At 43.4% G+C, this 25000-nt stretch overlaps 1 protein-coding gene and 1 pseudogene across 1 annotated transcript in view; both read left to right on the plus strand.

The window, feature by feature from the left end:
• LOC124009992 (vasoactive intestinal polypeptide receptor-like) overlaps positions 1-25000 on the plus strand; it is a 135548-nt gene that overhangs the window by 103684 nt on the left and 6864 nt on the right. Inside the window, exons 7-11 of the mRNA XM_046322284.1 lie at positions 4651-4804; positions 6421-6481; positions 16642-16708; positions 17028-17119; positions 20590-20719. Coding sequence (XP_046178240.1) covers positions 4651-4804; positions 6421-6481; positions 16642-16708; positions 17028-17119; positions 20590-20719 — 504 coding nt within the window. The remainder of the gene's footprint in view (positions 1-4650; positions 4805-6420; positions 6482-16641; positions 16709-17027; positions 17120-20589; positions 20720-25000) is intronic.
• On the plus strand, positions 13172-13938 carry LOC124009993 (annotated as a pseudogene).

Raw genomic sequence — 25000 nt, forward strand, 5'->3', positions numbered from 1 at the left:
GGTTAGAGTGTAGAGGCGGCAGGGTAGCCTAGTGGTTAGAGTGTAGAGGCGGCAGGGTAGCCTAGTGGTTAGAGTGTAGAGGCGGCAGGGTAGCCTAGTGGTTAGAGTGTAGAGGCGGCAGGGTAGCCTAGTGGTTAGAGTGTAGATGCGGCAGGGTAGCCTAGTGGTTAGAGTGTAGAGGCGGCAGGGTAGCCTAGTGGTTAGAGTGTAGAGGCGGCAGGGTAGCCTAGTGGTTAGAGTGTAGAGGCGGCAGGGTAGCCTAGTGGTTAGAGTGTAGATGCGGCAGGGTAGCCTAGTGGTTAGAGTGTAGAGGCGGCAGGGTAGCCTAGTGGTTAGAGTGTAGAGGCGGCAGGGTAGCCTAGTGGTTAGAGTGTAGAGGCGGCAGGGTAGCCTAGTGGTTAGAGCGTTGGACTAGTAACCGGAAGGTTTTAAGTTCAAACCCCCAAGGTTTGTCGTTCTGCCCCTGAACAAGGCAGTTAACCCACTGTTCCTAGGCCGTCATTGAAAATAAGAATTTGTTCTTAACTGACTTGCCTCGTTATATAAATCAATTGTGTGTAGAAGGGTGTGAAAAAACACAAATGAATAAAACATTTTTTTATACACAACAAAAATGTGGAATAAGTCAAGGGGTATGAATACTTTCTGAAGGCTCTGTAAGTTCCTTTGGTCTATGTTTATTAGCTTAAAGTGTGACGGATGGTTTGCTGTTTAACGGCTGGCTGTGTGTTTAGTGACACTCTGAGCAGAGTTTTCTCCTGTGGAGTGCTTGCTCCATGATATATACTGTACATTAACAGGGCTGGTAAACACAGCTGGTACCCTCACAGAAGACAAACCTTTAGGAGACAGTTGTAGGAGACTTTTACAGGAGAAAGGACATATAGTAGTGTTGAAGCTATACAAGAGTCACCGTATTTCGTAGTCATAAGAACCACTATCTAAATGCAGTGTTTCTAATGGGCTGTCTACATGTCAGATTAGAGCAGTGTTTCTCAATCCTGGTTCCTGGGGACCCAAAGAGGTACACTTTTTTGTGTTATTGTTCTAGAACTCACCTGATTCTAATCAAAAGGCTTGATGATGAGTTGATTTTTTTAAAAACTAGGCAAGTCAGTTACGAACAAATTCTTATTTTCAATGACATTTATTACATTACATTTAAGTCATTTAGCAGACGCTCTTATCCAGAGCGACTTACAAATTGGTGCATTCACCTTATGACATCCAGTAGAACAGTCACTTTACAATAGTGCATCTAAATCTTAAAGGGGGGGGGGGGTGAGAAGGATTACTTATCCTATCCTAGGTATTCCTTAAAGAGGAATACCTACCGGGGAACAGTGGGCTAACTGCCTCATTCAGGGGCAGAACGACAGATTTTTTTTACATTGTCAGCTCGGGGATTCGATCTTGCAACCTTCCAGTTACGAGGCTAACGCTCTAACCACTAGGCTACCTGCCACCCCAGTATTAGTATTCAAGTATGTGAATACAAGGGCAATAACAAAAAAAAGGTGTACCCCTTTGGCTCCCCAGGACCAGGATTGAGAAACACTGCTCTAATCTGACATGTAGACAGCCCATTAGAAACAGCTTGTACAGAACTCTTAGGGGAGACATGTTGTATATAAAGAGGGACCCTCAGGAACAGCTTAAAGAGGAGACATGCAAACTCGTTATGATAGCTCATAACCACTATCTAATCTAACATTACAGTGTTGGTTTTATAGAACGACAGTTAGTTTGAAATGTATATTGTTTGATTACCTAAGGATTGAATGTTTATAAATAGACTGAGAAAATGTGACATTTGGTGTATGGGAAAAGTAACTCAGCAGCACACCACCCTACATCTCACTGCCGACTTGCTTCTGCAGCTAAGCAGGGCTGGTCCTGGTTGATCCCTGGATGGGAGACCAGATGCTGCTGGAAGTGGTGTTGGAGGGCTAGTAGAAGGCACCATTTCCTCTGGTCTAAAACAAATATCCCAGGGCAGTGATTGGGGACATTGCCCTGTGTAGGGTGCTGTCTTTCAGAATGGATGTTAAAATGGATGTCCTGACTGTCTGTGATCACTAAAGATCCCATGACACTTATCATAAGGGTAAAGTTGTTAACCTGGGTGTCCTGGCTAAATTCCCAAACTGGCCCTCAAACAGGCACCTAATTGGCCCATTCATCCCCTCTCCTTGCCCCTGTAACTATTCCCCAGGTTGTTGCTGCGAATGTGTTCTTGGTAAACTTGCCTGGTAAAATAAAAAGTGCTATCAAGGTTTTCCTTCTCAATTATCTGACTAACTTGCATGGAGCATCATGTTATTCAGAACCCGTGTAGATAGGTGCCTTAATTCTCTTGGGTAAATTCTCCTAACCTGCTACGAAAAAGTAACTTTTGCAAATCAAATCAACCTTTATTTGTCACACGCTGAATAAAAGATGTGTCAGCGTTTCACGGTAAGGTCTACACTTGTATTCGGGGCGCTTGTGATAAATAAAGTTTGATTTGATTCGCAGAAGTGACTTTTCGTAACAGGTTAGGAGAATTTACCCAAGATAATTCGGTTAAGATTAGAAAAAGGGTTAGGGTTGGCTAAAATCCTAAAATTGTCCCCAACATGACTCAAACCAGTGAAGAATGACTGGCTCCTCTCATTGAAGCCACGGAAGTTCAAGACCGACCATGGTACTGCAGACATGGGGGTGCCACAGGGTTCAATTCTCGGGCCGACTCTTTTCTCTGTGTATATCAATGATGTTGCTCTTGCTGCGGGCGATTCCCTGATCCACCTCTACGCAGACGACACCATTCTATATACTTTCGGCCCGTCATTGGACACTGTGCTATCTAACCTCCAAACGAGCTTCAATGCCATACAGCACTCCTTCCATGGCCTCCAACTGCTCTTAAATGCGAGTAAAACCAAATGCATGCTTTTCAACCGATCGCTGCCTGCACCCGCATGCCCGACTAGCATCACCACCCTGGATGGTTCCGACCTTGAATATGTGGACATCTATAAGTACCTAGGTGTCTGGCTAGACTGCAAACTCTCCTTCCAGACCCACATCAAACATCTCCAATCGAAAATCAAATCAAGAGTCGGCTTTCTATTCCGCAACAAAGCCTCCTTCACTCACGCTGCCAAGCTTACCCTAGTTAAACTGACTATCCTACCGATCCTCGACTTCGGCGATGTCATCTACAAAATGGCTTCCAACACTCTACTCAGCAAACTGGATGCAGTCTATCACAGTGCCATCCGTTTTGTCACTAAAGCACCTTATACCACCCACCACTGCGACTTGTATGCTCTAGTCGGCTGGCCCTCACTACATATTCGTCGCCAGACCCACTGGCTCCAGGTCATCTACAAGTCCATGCTAGGTAAAGCTCCGCCTTATCTCAGTTCACTGGTCACGATGGCAACACCCATCCGTAGCACGCGCTCCAGCAGGTGTATCTCACTGATCATCCCTAAAGCCAACACATCATTTGGCCGCCTTTTGTTCCAGTACTCTGCTGCCTGTGACTGGAACGAATTGCAAAAATCGCTGAAGTTGGAGACTTTTATCTCCCTCACCAACTTCAAACATCAGCTATCCGAGCAGCTAACCGATCGCTGCAGCTGTACATAGTCTATAGGAAAATAGCCCACCCATTTTCACCTACCTCATTCCCATACTGTTTTTTATACTGTTTTTATTTATTTATTTTTCTGCTCTTTTGCACACCAATATCTCTACCCGTACATGACCTGATCATTTATCACTCCAGTGTTAATCTGCAAAACTGTATTATTCGCCTACCTCCTCATGCCTTTTGCACACATTGTATATAGACTGCCCTTTTTTTTCTACTGTGTTATTGACTTGTTAATTGTTTATTCCATGTGTAACTCTGTGTTGTCTGTTCACACTGCTATGCTTTTATCTTGGCCAGGTCGCAGTTGCAAATGAGAACTTGTTCTCAACTAGCCTACCTGGTTAAATAAAGGTGAAATAAAATAAAATAAATTGTTAGCCTGCATCCATTAAAGTGAATGGAAAAATGGCAATCTTCGTGGACAATCTTTGTGGACAATCTTTTTGGACAATCTTTGTGGGCAATCTTTGTGGGCAATCTTTGTGGGCAATCTTTGTGGACAATCTTTGTGGACAATCTTTGTGGACAATCTTTGTGGGCAATCTTTGTGGGCAATCTTTGTGGGCAATCTTTGTGGACAATCTTTGTGCATATAAAAACATTTTTAGAAGACAATCATGGTACCAATAATTGCTTCTAATTCACCAGATGTATGTCCTGGAACCGATTATTTAAAAATCACACATAGAAGTAATAAGAGTAATTTAGATAACGGCAGCCTGCAGTACCCCGGTCGGCCTTCAACTTGAAATAGTCAATGAGAGGGGGGCAGCAGTTGAGCAGGGGGGCAGAGTTGCTCAAACCGCGCATGTTATCTCTCCATAAAACACCATCCTAACCGACTTAATTTAACTTCAATGCGCTATTGCGTCTTCACATAGGAATGAATGCTGGTCACATTATCGATAGCTTTGTCCATTCACATGCTTGCCCTGATAACCCCCAACGTTCCCACTAATGCGATTCTGCAATTTCCGTGTTGATACTGTGCTCTCTCTCCGTAGGTGGGATGTAAGGCAGGGGTTGTCTTCTTCCAGTACGGCATCATGACCAGCTACTTCTGGCTATTGGTCGAAGGCCTCTACGTCCACACCCTATTGGCTGTCTCCTTCTTCTCCGAGAGGAAGTACTTCTGGTGGTATATTCTGATTGGCTGGGGTAGGTGTCACTGTAACACATCTCCAACTGTGTCTTTAATCCCATTAGAATTATATGCAATGTGTGGCTGTGAATGTTGATGATCATATTCAGGATGTTTTTAATTTAAGGAGACACAATCTGTCAATGTTTTTTTTACTTGTACTTGGATAAGGCTAGGCTAACCAAAATGTCAGTGTGACCATGTATTTACAGGATTAAAAAAAAATTTTTTTTAAGTAAAAAGGCATACTGTCCATTTCTGGATTTAAAAAAAAAACACTCCAGAGATAATGAAGAATATGAGTGTCGCCAAACTGGAGATCCTTGTTTTGAAGTATTTACCTACAGAGTAGTAATCTGAAAAGTAAATGTAGAATGTCACGCTGGTTGCTTGTTTGCTTTTCTACCTGACTGATTGAAATGTCTTGTACTTGTGTTAGAATATCCTCATTAAAGCGTTGTGTTTGAAAAGTGATGTATTGAGTTGATAGCGTTGTGTTTGAACAGTGATGTATTGAGTTGATAGCGTTGTGTTTGAACAGGGATGTATTGAGTTGATAACGTTGTGTTTGAACAGTGATGAATTGAGTTGATAGTGTTGTGTTTGAAAAGTGATGTATTGAGTTGATAGCGTTGTGTTTGAAAAGCGATGTATTGAGTTGATAGCGTTGTGTTTGAAAAGCGATGTATTGAGTTGATAGCGTTGTGTTTGAACATTGTGTCAGACTGGACCAAACAAATTCATATTGAAATCAAATCAAGGTTTATGCTTTTAATAGTTCAATCAGAGCAGTAATGATAATAATAATAATATTAATAAACTATACACACATAATCCAGAAAAATTAAGAAATAACAGAACTAGCAATGTCAGAGACCGGAGTATAAATATATATACACTGAGTGGACAAAACATTAAGAACAGCTGCTCTTTCCATGACATAGACTGACCAGGTGAATCCAGGTGAAAGATATGATCCCTTATTGATGTCACTTGTTAAATCCACTTCAATAAGTGTAGATGAAGGGGAGGAGACGGGTTAAAGAAAGATTTTTAAGCCTTTGGACATTTGACACATGGATTGTGTCTGTGTGCCATTCAGAGGGTGAATGGGCAAGACAAAAGTTTGAAGTGCCTTTGAACGGGGTTTGGTAGTAGGTGCCAGGCACACTGGTTTGGGTCTTTGAACGGGGTTTGGTAGTAGGTGCCAGGCACACTGGTTTAGGTTTTGAACGGGGTATGGTAGTAGGTGCCAGGCACACTGGTTTGGGTCTTTGAACGGGGTATGGTAGTAGGTGCCAGGCGCATCGGTTTGAGTGTGTCAAGAACTGCAACGCTGCTGGGTTTTTCACACTCAAAGTGGGTGAAACAGCATGGAAACATTATTAAAGTGACCAGTGTTCAATGACTTTGTACATGGGGCAGCAGTCTCTAAGCTGCAGGGTGGAGCACCGGGTGGTAGCCGGCTGGAATAGTGACTGAGGCTCATACAGCTACGGTGTTATGTTTTGTCTCCATGCCCCATGACACAGATACCTTTATCATAATCTCATGGCAATAACTTTTTTTTAAAGTGAACTCACACGGTTTGTTGACATTTTTGTTGTTGTTGTTTGTCTTCTGATATTCACAGGAGCGCCAACTGTTTTTATCACAGCTTGGGTTATTACAAAGGCTTATTTAAAACACTCTGGGTAAGTTTGCTGCTATTTTGTTAGTTTGTTTGTGTTAGTGTTTGTTTGTCTAGAATCTGTTTTGTTTTTTCTCAGAATCTCCTCCCAATCTCCTCCTCCTCCCCTCCTTTGTCAACAGGTGTTTTGAATATCCTGTGATGCCGTGTTCCACATTGTAATTGAAAATGTATCTCAACAGGCAAGGAATGTATGCCAGTAGTCCATCCATGAAACACTCACAGAAAATGCTGTCAATTTACTATAATAAAATATGAACCTATGGCAAACATCCTACTGCACTTTCCTGTACACCCAGAAATAAAACAGTAGCACTTAAACAGGTACAGACAAAGTGCTAGGGCAAAAATCAAAATGTGCAACCAGGAAGGGCCCCTGGACCAAGTTTAGAAAACCCTGCCTTAGGGGACAAAGAAGGGTACATTTCTTATATATAGAGAAAAAACATGACCGAATACAAACAGCGTAACTATTCCCTCCACAAGGCAATCAAACAAGCTAAACGTCAGTATAGAGACAAAGTAGAATCTCAATTCAACGGCTCAGACACAAGAGGCATGTGGCAGGGTCTACAGTCAATCACGGACTACAAGATGAAATCCAGCCCAGTCACGGACCAGGATGTCTTGCTACCAGGCAGACTAAATAACTTTTTTGCCCGCTTTGAGGACAATACAGTGCCACTGACACGGCCCGCAACTAAAACATGCGGACTCTCCTTCACTGCAGCCGACATGAGAAAAACATTTAAACGTGTCAACCCTCGCAAGGCTGCGGGCCCAGACGGCATCCCCAGCCGCGCCCTCAGAGCATGCGCAGACCAGCTGGCTGGTGTGTTTACGGACATATTCAATCAATCCCTATCCCATTCTGTTGTTCCCACATGCTTCAAGAGGGCCACCATTGTTCCTGTTCCCAAGAAAGCTAAGGTAACTGAGCTAAACGTCATCTGAGCTCACTTCCGTCATCATGAAGTGCTTTGAGAGACTAGTCAAGGACCATATCACCTCCACCCTACCTGACACCTAGACCCACTCCAATTTGCTTACCGCCCAAATAGGTCCACAGACGATGCAATCTCAACCACACTGCACACTGCCCTAACCCATCTGGACAAGAGGAATACCTATGTGAGAATGCTGTTCATCGACTACAGCTCGGCATTTAACACCATAGTGCCCTCCAAGCTCGTCATCAAGCTCGAGACCCTGGGTCTCGACCCCGCCCTGTGCAACTGGGTACTGGACTTCCTGACGGGCCGCCCCCAGGTGGTGAGGGTAGGCAACAACATCTCCACTCCGCTGATCCTCAACACTGGGGCCCTACAAGGGTGCGTTCTGAGCCCTCTCCTGTACTCCCTGTTCACCCACGACTGCGTGGCCACGCACGCCTCCAACTCAATCATCAAGTTTGCGGACGACACAACAGTGGTAGGCTTGATTACCAACAACGACGAGACGGCCTACAGGGAGGAGGTGAGGGCCCTCAACATCAACAAAACTAAGGAGATGATTGTGGACTACAGGAAACAGCAGAGGGAACACCCCCCTATCCACATCGATGGAACAGTAGTGGAGAGGGTAGTAAGTTTTTAGTTCCTCGGCGTACACATCACAGACAAACTGAATTGGTCCACCCACACAGACAGCATCGTGAAGAAGGCGCAGCAGCGCCTCTTCAACCTCAGGAGGCTGAGGAAATTTGGCTTGTCACCAAAAGCACTCACAAACTTCTACAGATACACAATCGAGAGCATCCTGGCGGGCTGTATCACCGCCTGGTACGGCAACTGCTCCGCCCACAACCGTAAGGCTCTCCAGAGGGTAGTGAGGTCTGCACAACGCATCACCAGGGCCAAACTACCTGCCCTCCAGGACACCTACACCACCCGATGTCACAGGAAGGCCATAAAGATCATCAAGGACAACAACCACCTGAGCCACTGCCTGTTCACCCCGCTATCATCCAGAAGGCGAGGTCAGTACACGTGCATCAAAGCTGGGACCGAGAGAGTGAAAAACAGCTTCTATCTCAAGGCCATCAGACTGTTAAACAGCCACCACTAACATTGAGAGGCTGCTGCCAACACACTGACTCAACTCCAGCCACTTTAATAATGGGAATTGATGGGAAATTATGTAAAATATATCACTAGCCACTTTAAACAATGCTACCTAATATAATGTTTACATACCCTACATTTTTCATCTCATATGTATACGTATATACTGTACTCTATATCATCTACTGCATCATTATGTAATACATGTATCACTAGCCACTTTAACTATGCCACTTTGTTTACATACTCATCTCATATGTATATACTGCACTCAATACCATCTACTGTATCTTGCCTATGCTGCTCTGTACCATCACTCATTCATATATCTTTATGTACATATTCTTTATCCCCTTACACTGTGTATAAGACAGTAGTTTTGGAATTGTTAGCTAGATTACTTGTTGGTTATTACTGCATTGTCGGAACTAGAAGCACAAGCATTTCACTACACTCGCATTAACATCTGCTAACCATGTGTATGTGACAAATAAAATTTGATTTGATTTGAATTCACACCAGTTTTTCCACATTTTGTTGTGTTACAGTCTGAATTTAAAATGGATTAAATTTAGATTTTATTTTTATTTTATTTTATCACTGGCCTACACACAAAATCCAATAATGTAATTGTGGAATTATGTTTTTAGGAATTTGTTACAAATTCATTCAAAAATTATAAACTGAAATGTCTGTGAAATGCATTTCGCTACACTCGCATTAACATCTGCTAACCATGTGTATGTGACAAATAAAATTTGATTTGATTTCTGTCAATATGTTTGTCTTTACCCCCCACACATACAATGATCTGTAAGGTCCCTCAGTCGAGCAGTGAATGGTAGCACACACGGAAGAAGTTATTAATTACACTTTGGATGGTGTATCAATACACTCGGGTCACTACAAAGATACAGGCATCCGGAGAGGAAGGAAACCGCTCAGGGATTTCACCATGAGGTCAATGGTGACTTTAAAGCAGTGTGGATGGATCAACAACATTGTAGTTACTCTAAAATACTAATCTAATTGACAAGAGTGGGGAAAAAAAGAAAACTTTGTGTTTGCAGCAAGGCACTGAAGTAATACTGAGAAAAAGAAAAGCAATTAACCTTTTGTTAAGTGTTACGTTTGTGGAAAATCCAATACATTTGATTCAAATGTGACTAATTCCATTCTCCATCCTCTTATTAATTCGACCATGAAGGCCTGATTCACGCAGTCTCCTCTGAACAGTTGATGTTGAGATGTGTCTGTTACTTGAAATCTGTGAAGCATTTATTTGGGCTGCAATTTCTGAGGCTGGTAACGAATGATGGTACCGAATAATGAATTTATCCTCTGCGGCAGAGGTAACTCTGGGACTTCCATTCCTGTGGTGGTCCTCATTAGAGCCAGTTTCATCATAGCGCTTGATGGTTTTTGCGACTGCACTTGCAGAAACTTCTTGAAGTTCTTGAAATGTTCTACTTTGACTGACCATCATGTCTTAAAGTAATGATGGACTGATGTTTCTCTTTGCTTATTTGAGCTGTTCTTGCCGAGGGTAGCCTAGTGGTTAGAGCGTTGGACGAGTAACCGGAAGGTTGCAAGTTCAAACCCCCGAGCCGACAAGGTACAAATCTGTCGTTCTGCCCCTGAACAGGCAGTTAACCCACTGTTCCTAGGCCGTTATTGAAAATAAGAATTTGTTCTTAACTGACTTGCCTGGTTAAATAAAGGTAAAATTAAATACAAAAATTATAATCTTGTCTTTTACCAAATAGGGATGTCTTCACAACACAACTGATTGGCTCAAACGCATTAAGAAGGAAAGAAATCCTACAAATTAACTTTTAACAAGACACACCTGTTAATTGAATTGCATTCCAGGTGACTACCTCATGACGCTGGTTGAGAGAATGCAGAGAGTGTGCAAAGCTGTCATCAAGGCAAGGGGTAGCTACTTTGAAGAATCTCAAATATATTTTATATTTGTTTAACACTTTTTTTTGTTACTACATGATTACTTCCATGTGTGTTATTTCATAGTTTTGATGTCTTCACTATTACTCTACAATGTAGAAATGACAAAAAACAAACAAAATTGATACTTATTTAATTTAATTTACATAGTTATGCAACACCCAATTCCCCTGTGTGAAAAAGTAAATGCCCCACTCACAATAACTTACACTCAATAACTGGTTGTGCCACCTTTACCTGCACTGACTACAACCAACCACTTCCTGTAGTTGTTGATCAATCTCTCACATCGCTGTGGAGGAATTTACTGTAGCTGCACTGACTACAACCAACCACGTCCTGTAGTTGTTGAACAGTCTCTCACATCGCTGTGGAGGAATTTACTGTAGCTGCACTGACTACAACCAACCACTTCCTGTAGTTGTTGAACAGTCTCTCACATCGCTGTGGAGGAATTTTGCCCCACTCTTCCATGCAGAACTGCTTTAACTCTGAAACATTTATGGGTTTTCAAGTATGAACTGCTCATTTCAAGTCCTGTCACAACATCTCAATTGGGATTAGATCTGGACATTGACTAGGCCATTACAAAACTTCAAATGTGTTGATTTTTTTTTGCTATTTTCATTTAGACTTGATTGTGTGTTTTGGATCATTGTCTTGCTGCGTAACTCAGCTACACTTCAGCTTCAGTTTACAGACGGATGGCCTGACATTCTCCTGTAGAATTCTCTGATACAGAGCAGAATTCATGGTTCCTTCTATTAAGGCAAGTCGTCCAGGTCCTGAGGCAGCAAAGCATTCCCAAACTATCACAGTACCACCACCATGCTGGACCATTGGTATGAGGTTCTTACTGTGGAATGCAATGTTTGGTTTTCGCCAGGCATAATGGGGCCCATGTTATTCAAAAGCTTGACTCAAGTTTGCCAAAAAGCACTTGTGTCACGGTGTGCTCCCTCTCAGGCCTCTAGGTCACCAGGCTGCTCATTATGGCGCTCACCTGCGCGTCATCAGACTCACCTGGACTCCATCTCACCTTCCCTAATTACCTTCCCTATATATGTCACTCCCTTTGGTTCCTTCCCCAGGCGTTATTGTTTCTGTGTCACATCTGTGCGTTGTTCCTGGTTCTTATTATGATGTGTTATTAAAACACTCACTCCCTGAACTTGCTTCCCGACTTTCAGCGCACATCGTTACAGAATAACGGCTCACCTTCTCTCGGGGGAAATGTCGTCAGGTCCGGGAGCCGCTACCGGCTCTCATGCCTCAGTCGGATCGCCAGGCTCCCCTGCTTCCACCGGCTCTCATGCCTCAGTCGGATCGCCAGGCTCCCCTGCTTCCACCAGCTCTCATGCCTCAGTCGGATCGCCAGGCTCCCCTGCTTCCACCGGCTCTCATGCCTCAATCGGATCGCCAGGCTCCCCTGCTTCCACCGGCTCTCATGCCTCAGTCGGATCGCCAGGCTCCCCTGCTTCCACCGGCTCTCATGCCTCAGTCGGATCGCCAGGCTCCCCTGCTTCCACCGGCTCTCATGCCTCAGTCGGATCGCCAGGCTCCCCTGCTTCCACCGGCTCTCATGCCTCAGTCGGATCGCCAGGCTCCCCTGCTTCCACCGGCTCTCATGCCTCAGTCGGATCGCCAGGCTCCCCTGCTTCCACCGGCTCTCATGCCTCAGTCGGATCGCCAGGCTCCCCTGCTTCCACCGGCTCTCATGCCTCAGACAGGTCGCCAGGCTCCCCTGCTTCCACCGGCTCTCATGCCTCAGTCGGATCGCCAGGCTCCCCTGCTTCCACCGGCTCTCATGCCTCAGTCGGATCGCCAGGCTCCCCTGCTTCCACCGGCTCTCATGCCTCAGTCGGATCGCCAGGCTCCCCTGCTTCCACCGGCTCTCATGCCTCAGTCGGATCGCCAGGCTCCCCTGCTTCCACCGGCTCTCATGTCTCAGTCGGATCGCCAGGCTCCCCTGCTTCCACCGGCTCTCATGCCTCAGTCGGATCGCCAGGCTCCCCTGCTTCCACCGGCTCTCATGCCTCAGTCGGATCGCCAGGTTCCCCTGCTTCCACCGGCTCTCATGCCTCAGCCGGTTCCTCCGGCTTTCATGCCTTTGCCAGATCGCCAGGCTCCCCTGCCTCAGCCGGTCTGTCAGGTTCATGCGCATCAGCAGGGGTGACCGGTCCACTCCTGATCCCCAGAATCATTCCTTTGGTTGGTGTCCTGCAGCTGGAGCTGAACGTGCTGGGGGTACCATCACGTATGCTCTCTCTCCGGCGCTCTAGGTCACCATGCTCCTGCGTCTTAGCCGGATTGACAGGTTTCCTGCGCCTCTGCAGCTAGAAGTCGGAGAGGGGCTACTGTCATGTGTGCTCCCCCTCCGCCCTCTATGGTCACCAGGCTGCTTGTTATGGCGCTCACCTGCGCGTCATCAGACTCACCTGGACTCCATCTCACCTTCCCTAATTACCTTCCCTATCCATGTCACTCCCTTTGGTTCCTTCCGCAGGCGTTATTGTTTCTGTTCCAGTGTCATGTCTGTTGCGTTGTTCGCGTTTCTTATTTTCTATTATGTTGTGTTTATTTATTAAAACACTCACTCCGCCAGATCACATCCGCTGAGCAACAGCCCAGCAGAAGTCCATTTTTGTGTTTTTGTATTTCTGAGCACAGCAGTGCAGTAAACATTTTCAACTACTCCTACATCTTTCCTACATCGGCATCCGTTACTCTAATGAAATCTGGTGTCCCAAAGGGTGAGAACTGCCTTGTAGACATGGACTCCAAGGCAGGGGAACTCTTCAGTGCTGAGCCAGCCGACGCTGCTGGATCCGGAGGTGTCAAGGGAAGGCTGTGGCTGCCCAAAGGCCTCTGGCCCGGTGTGGCCAAGGAGTGGTTTGATCGTCGGCGTGCGTCCATCCGTCCCTGGGCTGGCTTCGTGGATCACAGGAAGTTCACCAAGCCCCGCAACTTTGGTGAACTGTGCCAGAGGGTGGTGCACAACTTTGACACCTACAACAGCAACTACACCTTCATCTTCCTCGGCCTCAACCTCTACTGCATTATCAGCTCTCCCATGCTGCTGATTGCTTCGGCAGTGTTTGTTGGTGCCTTTACATCATCCACCTCAAGTCCCTGGAGTCTAAACTGGTCGTCTTTGGAAAAGAGGTGACCGGAACTCACCAATTGGGTCTGGCTGGGGCAGTCTCTTTCCCAGTGATCTGGGTGGCTGTTTGGGTCCTGGGCGCGACGATGTTTGTGATTGGCTCTCACGCTGCCTTCCGAGAGCTGGAGGGAGGATCGGAAATGGAGGAGCTCTTCATGGAGCCTGTGTGAAGGCATGGTGATAGAAGAATCTGTATATCTGTGCCATTATAGCGTCTGTGACAGCATTGGCAGCGCCATTGAGGCTACAACCCATAAGAATCCCCACGCGGGTGACTACTTTAAAATGGCAGAAGCACAGTGGAAGCCCTCAATGGTGCTGCCCATGCTAAAACAGCCTTTTGGCCTCTTATATTTCTCTGTGTGAACCCTCAACACTCACCTTTGACCTTTTTTTAATACAACAAATAATGCACCTTGTCATGCCTCTGAAGTGATTTGCTGTTTACTGACCCTCTACAACTCCGTAAGACCCTAATAGTACTCAATTTAGAAGAATATGTTGATTGACTGTCGTACGCACAAAGAGTGACTGAGACGTGGTTCATGTACCACAGCACACGTCACACTGTGTGCCTACTTCATACTGTGTGCCTACTTCATACTGTGTGCCTACTTCATACTGTGAGCCTACTGTGAGCCTACTTCATACTGTCTTTTCCAAATGTGACTGATACCTCTCATTTTGTGTTTAATATCAGTCAGCCTCTAATCAGTTTATTGCCTCTACCTTCCGTTTTAATGTTCCCTTGTGGATATCTAATAATACAAAATGTCACTCGGTCAACTCAAGACATGTCACAAAGAGCTTTAACATCGTCACAGTAATAATTCAGATTTAAAAAAATGTTTTATCCTATATAGCTGATGTTGAATAAGTCTTCAGTGAGCACCATTAAACTGAATGAGGGAAGTAACATCAAATCGCCAACCCTTCTCTGACTGGGGAAGAAGTGCCATTTGCAGCTTTACAATGTATTAATCCAAGTAGAAGTAATGATTCTTTTAGACAAATTGCATTTACTTTAAAGCAATGCTTAGTGGATATTCCAGATACCTAATGGTGATCAAGCATTATGTTTAAATCATATTTTGTATTGTACATACTGCATCTACTTTTAGTCGTGTGCAGGCATGTGGTGCAGTGTTGATGGGTAAACTTTTCATAATTTATTAGCTCTGCTTTATGGCTTTGACATTTAAAGATCAATATATATAAAAATATATATAGAGAGATTTCATACATGTTATGCTATCTTTTTGCTATTATTTTGTATTTTTAATGACAATTGGGAAGTGCAATAAACTATCCTACCCAAGAAATAGAAAAAAACACTCACTCCCTGAACTCACTCCCTGAACTTTCAGCGCACATCGTTACAACCTGGATGACCATTCCCAAGAATGTTCTATGGACAAATGATTCAAAAGTGTAACTTTTTTGGACGACATGGGTCATATGAGTTTTCGTTGTTCTGTTAAGCACATTTTTACTCCTGAACTTATTTAGACTTGCCTTAACAAATGGGTTGAATACTTATTGACGCAAGACATGTCCTCTTTTATACATTTAAAACAAATTCTATAAACAAAATTCCACTGGGATTAATATGGGGTATTGTGTGTAGATCAGTGACACAACATCTCAATTGTATCCATTTTAAATTCAGACTGTAAGACAACAAAATGTGGAAAAGTAAAGGTATATGTGCATGTATATTTTTATATTCCTGGGATACTTGTTTTTTTTAGGGTGTTTAAAAAAAAAAGGTGACCCTGCTAGGTAAAGTCCCCCCTTATCTCACCTCGCTGGTCACCATAGCAGCACCCACCTGTAGCACGCGCTCCAGCAGGTATATCTCTCTAGTCACCCCCAAAACCAGTTCTTACTTTCACCGCCTCTCCTTCCAGTTCTCTGCTGCCAATGACTGGAACGAACTGCATAAATCTCTGAAACTGGAAACACTTATCTCTCTCACTAGCTTTAAGCACCAGCTGTCAGAGCAGCTCACAGATTACTGCACCTGTACATAGCCCATCTATAATTTAGCCCAAACAACTACCTCTCCCCCTACTGTATTTATTTATTTATTTTGCTCCTTTGCACCCCCAATATTTCTATCTCTACTTTGCACAGTCTTCCACTGCAAATCTACCATTCCAGTGTTTTACTTGCTATATTGTATTTACTTCGCCACCATGGCCTTTTTTGCCTTTACCTCCCTTATCTCACCTCATTTGCTCACATTGTATATAGACTTATTTTTCTACTGTATTATTGACTGTATGTTTGTTTTACTCCATGTGTAACTCTGTGTCGTTGTATCTGTCGAACTGCTTTGCTTTATCTTGGCCAGGTCGCAATTGTAAATGAGAACTTGTTCTCAACTTGCCTTCCTGGTTAAATAAAGGTTAAATAAAATAAATAAATAAAATAATGCAGTGCCCAATTATTCAGTTCATAGAACCAAGGTATGAATTTGTTAGACAAATGATTGTTATAAACTGCCAATGCCACATTACATGGCCACCGTAGCATTGTAGCAATGTTACCTGAACCTGCCATGAATTTCCTGTGGTGATGAATGGTTGGTCTCTATGGAGGCCGTTAGGAGGACTTGATATTGTAGTGTTCCCCACAATAGGCAACCTCGACAAAAATCCATGTACAATTTCATATTTTATTGAATGATTTAAAAAAAACATTTTTTTACAATGATACACATTTTGGTCATTTTGAATTATAAAATGGTAAAGAGAGTTTTGCCTTAACTTTGTATGTATCCATTAGTATCTAAATAGTGTGTGTGTGTGTGTGTGTGTGTGTGTGTGTGTGTGTGTGTGTGTGTGTGTGTGTGTGTGTGTGTGTGTGTGTGTGTGTGTGTGTGTGTGTGTGTGTGTGTGTGTGTGTGTGTGTGTGTGTGTGTGTGTGTGTGACATCTTCATCCTCTGCTTCTCCCTCTGTCCTCTATAGGTGTTGGGACATTATTAACGACCATCCCTGGTGGATCATCAAGATGCCAATATTACTGACCATACTGGTATGTCACACACACACACACACACACACACACACACACACACACACACACACACACACACACACACACACACACACACACACACACACACACACACACACACACACACACACACACACACACACACACACACACACACACACACACACACACACACACACACATTACATTTAAGTCATTTAGAAGACGCTCTTATCCAGAGCGACTTACAAATTGGACACACACACACACACACTGGCCTAGCCGATGATTGACATTTTACATAGAACTCTACATTACAGTAATTTAAATGTCAGCCCTCTTTGATTCCCAAACCCAGGTCAACTTCATCCTGTTCATCTGTATAATCCGGATCCTGCGTCAGAAAATGAATTGCAGAGACATAGGAAGGAAGGAATCTCATCAATACTCGTAGGTTTTGTTGTTGTTTACTTTCCCGGCTGTTTGATTTGAATTCACTAAAGATGTGTTCATATCAGGATGTCAATATATGTGTAGCTGGTCAAAAAAAAATTTTTTTTAAAGATTCAGGGTTTCTGTTTAGTATTTTGTTCATTATTGGGGTGCTTAGATAGACAAAACGTATTCAGCCTAGGCCCCATTTACACCTGGTTCTAACATGTGTCCTTTGTTCTGATTGTGCCCACAATTTTAGACAGGTGTAGATGACGCATTGTGATCTGACTGTTATCAGATCATATGAAGTGCAAACAGATAAGATAAGGACAACAGCAGGGGAATATCAGGACGAGGAGGCATGTTAGCTACCAGGTATAAAGGAGGCTAGTGTCATCAGCGTCTCAAGGTTCTTCATTGTGATCTCGTTATAAGATACCTACTATATAAACTATAGTTAGCTAACATTTACCCCCCCACCCTCCAAAAATTGGTAAACTCTTTTGAGCGTTCACGGATGGTAACTATTTGCGAGCAATAAGAGGTTTTTATCTTTTGGCTTCCTGTAAACATCTTCAATTTAAGCCTACTGGAGAGCGTGTGCCCTCAGGCCTGGAGGAAAGCTAAAGTCATTCCGCTACCCAAGCCCCCTTTACTGGCTCAAATAGTGACCAAGCAGCCTGTTACCAACCTTTAGTAAACTTCCGGGAAAAAATGTTTTTTTTTCCAGATACAATGCTATTTCACAGTGAACAAATTGGCAACAGAATTTCAGCACACTTGTAGGGAAGGACATTCAACAAGCACAGCACTTAACACAAATGACTGATGATTGGCTGAGATAAAATGATGATAAGATGATTGTGGGGTCTGTATGTTAGACTTCAGTGCAGCTTTTGACATTATTGATCATAGTCTGCTGCTGGAAAAACATATGTGTTATGGCTTTACACCCCCTGCTATAATGTGGATAAAGAGTTACCTGTCTAACAGAACACAGAGGGGGTTCTTTAATGGAAGCCTCTCAAATATAATCCAGTTAGAATCAGGAATTTCCCTGGGTAGCTGTTTAGGCCTCTTACTTTTTTCAATCTTTACTAACGACATGAGTCGAGTACAGCCAGTGTGTCTATGTATGCAGATGACTCAACACTAAACACATCAGACACGACAGCGACTGAAATGACTGCAACACTTAACAAAGAGCTGCAGTTAATTTCAGAGTGGGTGGCAAGGAATAAATATTTCTAAAACTAAAAGCATTGCATTTGGGACAAAACAGTCACCCTAAACCTCAACTAAAATCTTGTCATGAATAAGGTGGAATTTGAGCAAGTTGAGGAGACTAAACTGCTTGGAGTAACCCTGGAATGTAAACTGTCATGGTCAAAACATATTGATGCAGTAGTACCTAAGATGGGGAGAAGTCTGTCTATAATAAAGCACTGCTCTGCCTTCTTAACAACACTATAGACAAGGCAGGTCGTACAGGCCCTAGTTTCTACCTTCTTAACAACACTATAGACAAGGCAGGTCGTACAGGCCCTAGTTTCTACCTTCTTAACAGCACTATCAACAAGGCAGGTCCTACAGGCCCTAGTTTCTACCTTCTTAACAACACTATCAACAAGGCAGGTCGTACAGGCCCTAGTTTCTACCTTCTTAACAGCACTATCAACAAGGCAGGTCGTACAGGCCCTAGTTTCTACCTTCTTAACAGCACTATCAACAAGGCAGGTCCTACAGGCCCTAGTTTCTACCTTCTTAACAACACTATCAACAAGGCAGGTCGTACAGGCCCTAGTTTCTACCTTCTTAACAGCACTATCAACAAGGCAGGTCGTACAGGCCCTAGTTTCTACCTTCTTAACAGCACTATCAACAAGGCAGGTCCTACAGGCCCTAGTTTCTACCTTCTTAACAACACTATCAACAAGGCAGGTCGTACAGGCCCTAGTTTCTACCTTCTTAACAGCACTATCAACAAGGCAGGTCGTACAGGCCCTAGTTTCTACCTTCTTAACAGCACTATCAACAAGGCAGGTCCTACAGGCCCTAGTTTCTACCTTCTTAACAACACTATCAACAAGGCAGGTCGTACAGGCCCTAGTTTCTACCTTCTTAACAGCACTATCAACAAGGCAGGTCGTTCTAGTTTCTACCTTCTTAACAACACTATCAACAAGGCAGGTCGTACAGGCCCTAGTTTCTACCTTCTTAACAACACTATCAACAAGGCAGGTCGTACAGGCCCTAGTTTCTACCTTCTTAACAACACTATCAACAAGGCAGGTCGTACAGGCCCTAGTTTCTACCTTCTTAACAACACTATCAACAAGGCAGGTCGTACAGGCCCTAGTTTCTACCTTCTTAACAACACTATCAACAAGGCAGGTCGTACAGGCCCTAGTTTCTACCTTCTTAACAACACTCCATTTTGCTGATCCCTGCCTACAGGCAGAAACTAAAACAAGAGGCTCCCACGCTGAGGTCTGTCCAACGCTGGTCAGACCAAGCTGACTCTACACTCCAAGACTGCTTCCATCACGTGGACTGGGACATGTTTCGTATTGCGTCAGATGGAAATATTGACGAATACGCTGATTCGGTGTGCGAGTTCATTAGAACGTGCGTCGAAGATGTCATTCCCATAGCAACGATAAAAACATTCCCAAACCAGAAACCGTGGATTGATGGCAGCATTCGCGTGAAACTGAAAGCGCGAACCACTGCTTTTAATCAGGGCAAGGTGTCTGGTAACATGTCCGAATATAAACAATGCAGCTACTCCCTCCGCAAGGCTATTAAACAAGCTAAGCGTCAGTACAGAGACAAAGTGGAATCTCAATTCAATGGCTCAGACACAAGAGGCATGTGGCAGGGTCTACAGTCAATCACGGACTACAAGAAGCAATACTATCATATATATATATATATATATATATTATTATTTTTTATTTTTTTAAATGATAGATGGATTAAAAGTGGGGGGAATAAACTTGCTCTTTGGTTTAAAGACAGGTGTAGGAGGTATTTCTTTCAGTGCGGACCAGCTAAACAATTTTGAAATTCTATAAAATGTTGGTCGACGCACCTTTTCTGAGGGCAGTGGTCACAACTTTCATATCAGGTTGTACAACATTTTACCCTACCATTTGTAATATTGTTCTTCAGGAAAGACATCCTGCAAAGACACCCAGCTCTGAGATATTGCTGTAAAATACCCCCCAATCTACAGAAGATAGTTAGCTTCACCTCTGTCCTTTTGATTATTGGTAGATATTTGGAAATGTGAACCATCTGAAATGTTCTCTAGCCAAATCCACAGTCAAGAAATATCGATAATATTGGTATTTTTTTTCTGTCTAGCTCACCATTTAGAATACAACATTCCAGATGATCACACAAAATAAAAACATATTCAAAGATATACTGCCCCCCAAAAAAAAATCAACCCTCATTCTGTCTGTTGTTCTGATCCACAGGAGGTTGGCTAAATCCACACTACTGTTGATACCTCTGTTCGGAATCAACTACATCATCTTTGCCTTCATCCCTGAAGACATCAACACGCGAATCAGGATGGTCATTGACCTGATTCTAGGATCCTTCCAGGTAGGATGGTCATTGACCTGATTCTAGGATCCTTCCAGGTAGGAAGGTATATGACCTGATTCTAGGATCATTCCAGGTAGGATGGTCATTGACCTGATTCTAGGATCCTTCCAGATAGGATGGTCATTGACCTGATTCTAGGATCCTTCCAGGTAGGATGGTCATTGACCTGATTCTAGGATCCATCCAGGTAGGCAGGTCTTTAACCTGATTGTAGGATCCTTCCAGGTAGGATGGTCATTGACCTGATTCTAGGATCCTTCCAGGTAGGATGGTCATTAACCTGATTCTAGGATCCTTCCAGATAGTTCTTTCCTAAGGCCTCCATGCAATAATATAGCATGTAGGCCTTAGTATATGGTGACTTACTGTACAGTCAGGCCAAAAGTGTTGAGAATTACACAAATATTAATTTTCCAAGTCTGCTGCCTCAGTTTGTACGATGGCAATTTGCATATACTCTAGAATGTTATGAAGAGTGATCAGATGAATTGCAATTAATTGCAAAGTCCCTCTTTGCCAGGCAAATGATCTGAATCCCCTAAAAACATTTCCACTGCATTTCAGCCCTGCCACAAAAGGACCAGCTGACATCATGTCAGTGATTCTCTCGTTAACACAGGTGAGTGTTGACGCTTCAGGGCACTTCAGGGCGCCCAAGAAAGTCCAGCAAGCCCCAGGACTGTCTCCTAAAGTTGATTTAGACTTGGGATCGGGGCACCACCAGTACAGAGCTTGCTTAGGAATGGCAGCAGGCAGGTGTGAGTGCATCTGCATGCACAGTGAGGCAAAGATCTTTGGAGGATGGCCTGGTGTCAAGAAGGGCAGTAAAGGGCCTCCCGGGTGGCGCATTGGTCTAGGGCACTGCATCACAGTGCTAGTTGTGCCACCAGAGACTCTGGGTTTGAGCCGAGGCTCTGACGCAGCCGGCCGTGACCAGGAGGTCCATGTGGCGACGCACAATTGGCCTAGCGTCGTCCGGGTTAGGGAGGGTTTGGCCGGTAGGGATATCCTTGTCTCATCGCGCACTAGCGACTCCTGTGGCGGGCTGGTCGCAGTGCACGCTAACCAGGTCGCCAGGTGCACAGTGTTTCCTCCAACACATTGGTGCGGCTGGCTTCCGGGATGGATGCGCGCTGTGTTAAGAAATTGGGGAGAAAAGAAAAGAAGCCACTTCTCTCCAGGAAAAACATCAGGGACAGACTGATATTCTGCAGGGATTGGACTGCTGAGGACCTGGGTAAAGTCATTTTCTCTGATGAATCCCCTTTCCGATTGTTTGGGGCATCCGGGAAAAAGCTTGTCCGGAGAAGACAAAGTGAGCGCTACCATCAGTCCTGTGTCATGCCAACAGTAAAGCATCCTGAGACCATTCATGTGTGGGGTTGCTTCTCAGCCAAAGGAGTGGGGCTCACTCACAATTTTGCCTAAGAACACAGCCATGAATAAAGAATGGTGCCTACACATCCTCCGAGAGCAACTTCTCCTAACCATCAAGGAACAGTTTGGTGACAAACAATGTATTTTCCAGCATGATGGAGCACCTTGCCATAAGGCAAAAGTGCTAACAAAGTGGCTCGGGGAACAAAACATTTATATTTTGGGTCCATGGCCAGGAAACATCCCAGACCTTAATCCCATTGAGATCTTGTGGTCAATCCTCAAGAGGCGGGTGGACAAACAAAAACTCACAAATTCTGACAACTCCAAGCATTGATTATGCAAAAATGGGCTGCCATCAGTCAGGATGTGGTCCAGAAGTTAATTGACAGCATGCCAAGGCAGATTGCAGACGTCATGAAAAAGAAGGGCCAACACTGCAAATATTGACACTCTGCATCAACTTCATGTAATTGTCAATAAAAGCCTTTGACACTTATGAAATGCTTGTAATTATACAACAAATATCTAAAGAAAGTGAAAATTAATATTTGTGTCATTCTCAACTTTTGGCCACGACTGTATAGCTATCTTGTATTGCATTACGGGACACATGGGTCATTCTACGAAAAGGGTGGCTTTCCTGTCCTGTCCTATTCACCAGGAAAAACAATTAAAAGTGTGAGTTAATGAAACAAAAAATATTGTTTTTTTCTTTTAATTGAAGTGTTTTATTATTATTTTATTATTAATAAAACATATGTAAGACAATTTTTTAAATATATATATATATATATTGTAGAAGTGTAAAGTTAATGAATTTCACCATGAAATTGGCTTGTCCCTCGGGTCAGGAGTCATGGTTTAGTGACATTTTGAGTTTTAAAAATATATTTTTCTCCCTCTTTAAATGTCATAACACAAAGGAAAGTTATATAGTTATTTAGTGGACTAATCACATAACATTTATTATTTTTATTATTTTTGATAGATATGGCGAAATGAGGTGCTGCTGAAAAGCAAAGACTCTACAGACAGCGCAGGCATGCTGACCCACACCACAGAGCAGCCTAACTTCAACAAAAACAGCAGACTTAAAGGATTTAGAGAGTCAAAAAAGAGAGAGTGAAGGATCTCACAGAAAGGGAAAAAAAGACAGGAGCGAACAAAATGGCGGGTCAGACAGGCAAAACACAGATAGAGATTGAGTGTTGACCCCCCCCAATCCCCGAGCTGACAAAGTACAAATCAGTCGTTCTGCCCCTGAACAGGCAGTTACCCCACTGTTCCTAGGCCGTCATTGAAAATACAAATTTGTTCTTAACTGACATGCCTAGTTAAATGAATAAAAAATTGTATAGTAACTCCAGCTCTTAAATTCTGTACAGCACTTTGTGACTGATCAGCTGATGTAAGAAGGGCTTTATAAATACATTTGATTGATTGATTGATGATTGTCCAGTCTGAGATATGGCTTTTTCTTTACAACTCTGCCTAGAAGCCAGCATCCTGGAATTGCCTCTTCGCTGTTGATGTTGAGACTGGTGTTTTGCGGAAACTATTTAATGAAGCTGCCAGATGAGGACTTGTGAGGCGTCTGTTTCTCAAACTAGACACTCTTGCTCAGTTGTGCACTGGGGCCTCCCACTCCTCTTTCTATTCTGGTTAGAGACAGTTTGTGCTGTTCTGTGAAGGGAGTAGAACATAGCATTGTACAAGATCTTCAGTTTCTTGGCAATTTCTCACGTGGAATAGCCTTCATTTCTCCGAACAAGAATAGACTGAAAAAGTTTTTTTTGTTTCTGGCAATTTTGAACCTGTAATCGAACCCACAAATGCTGATGCTCCAGATACTCAACAAGTCGAAAGAAGGCCAGGTTTATTGCTTCTTTAAATCAGCACAACAGTTTTCAGCTGCGCTAACATAATTGCAGAAGGGTTTTCTAATGATCACTTAGTCATTTTTAAAATTATAAACTTGGATTAGCCAACACAACGTGTCATTGGAACACAGGAGTGATGGTTGCTGATAATGGGCCTCTGTACGTCTATGTAGATATTCCATAACAAATCTGCCGTTTCCTGCTACAATGTTCGTTTACAACAATAACAATGTCTACACTGTATTTCTGTTAAATGTTATGTTATTTTAATGGACAAAAAAAACGTGTTTTTCCACCAAAAACAAGGACATTTCTTAGTGACTCCAAACTTTTTAACTGTAGTGTACATGTAGTTATCTGTATGGTCCCTCAGTCGAACAGTGAATTTCTAACATAGATTCAACCACAAAGACCAGGGAGGTTTTCCAATACCTCGCAAAGAAGGGCACCTATTTGTAGATGGGTAAAAAACATTGAAAGCCCTGTGAGCATGGTGAAGTTATTAATTACACTTTGGATGGTGTCTCAATACACACACACACACTACAAAGATAAAGGCATCCTTCCTAACTCCGTTGCCAGAGGGGAAGGAATCCGCTCAGGGATTTCACCATGAGGCCAATGGTGACTTTAAAACAGTTACAGAGTTGAATGGCTGTGATAGGAGAAAACTGAGGATGGATTAACAACATTGTAGTTTTACTCCACAACACTTTTATTGAACCTTTATTTAACTAGTTAACTAGTTTAACTAGGAAAGTCAGTTAACCTGATACAAATATAAAAAAATAAAAACGCATGTTTTCTTTTATCAGATCTAATGTGCTATATTCTCCTACATTAATATCACATTTCCACAATCTTCAAAGTGTTTCCTTTCTAATTATATCAAGAATATGCATATCCTTGCTTCAGGTCCTGAGCCACAGGCAATTAGATTTTGGTATGTCATTTTAGGTGAAGATTTTTTTGGGGAAAAGGGTCCAATCCTTAAGTTAAGAACAAATTCTTATTTACA

The sequence above is a fragment of the Oncorhynchus gorbuscha genome, linkage group LG22, assembly GCF_021184085.1.
Source record: "Oncorhynchus gorbuscha isolate QuinsamMale2020 ecotype Even-year linkage group LG22, OgorEven_v1.0, whole genome shotgun sequence".
NCBI lineage: Eukaryota > Metazoa > Chordata > Actinopteri > Salmoniformes > Salmonidae > Oncorhynchus > Oncorhynchus gorbuscha.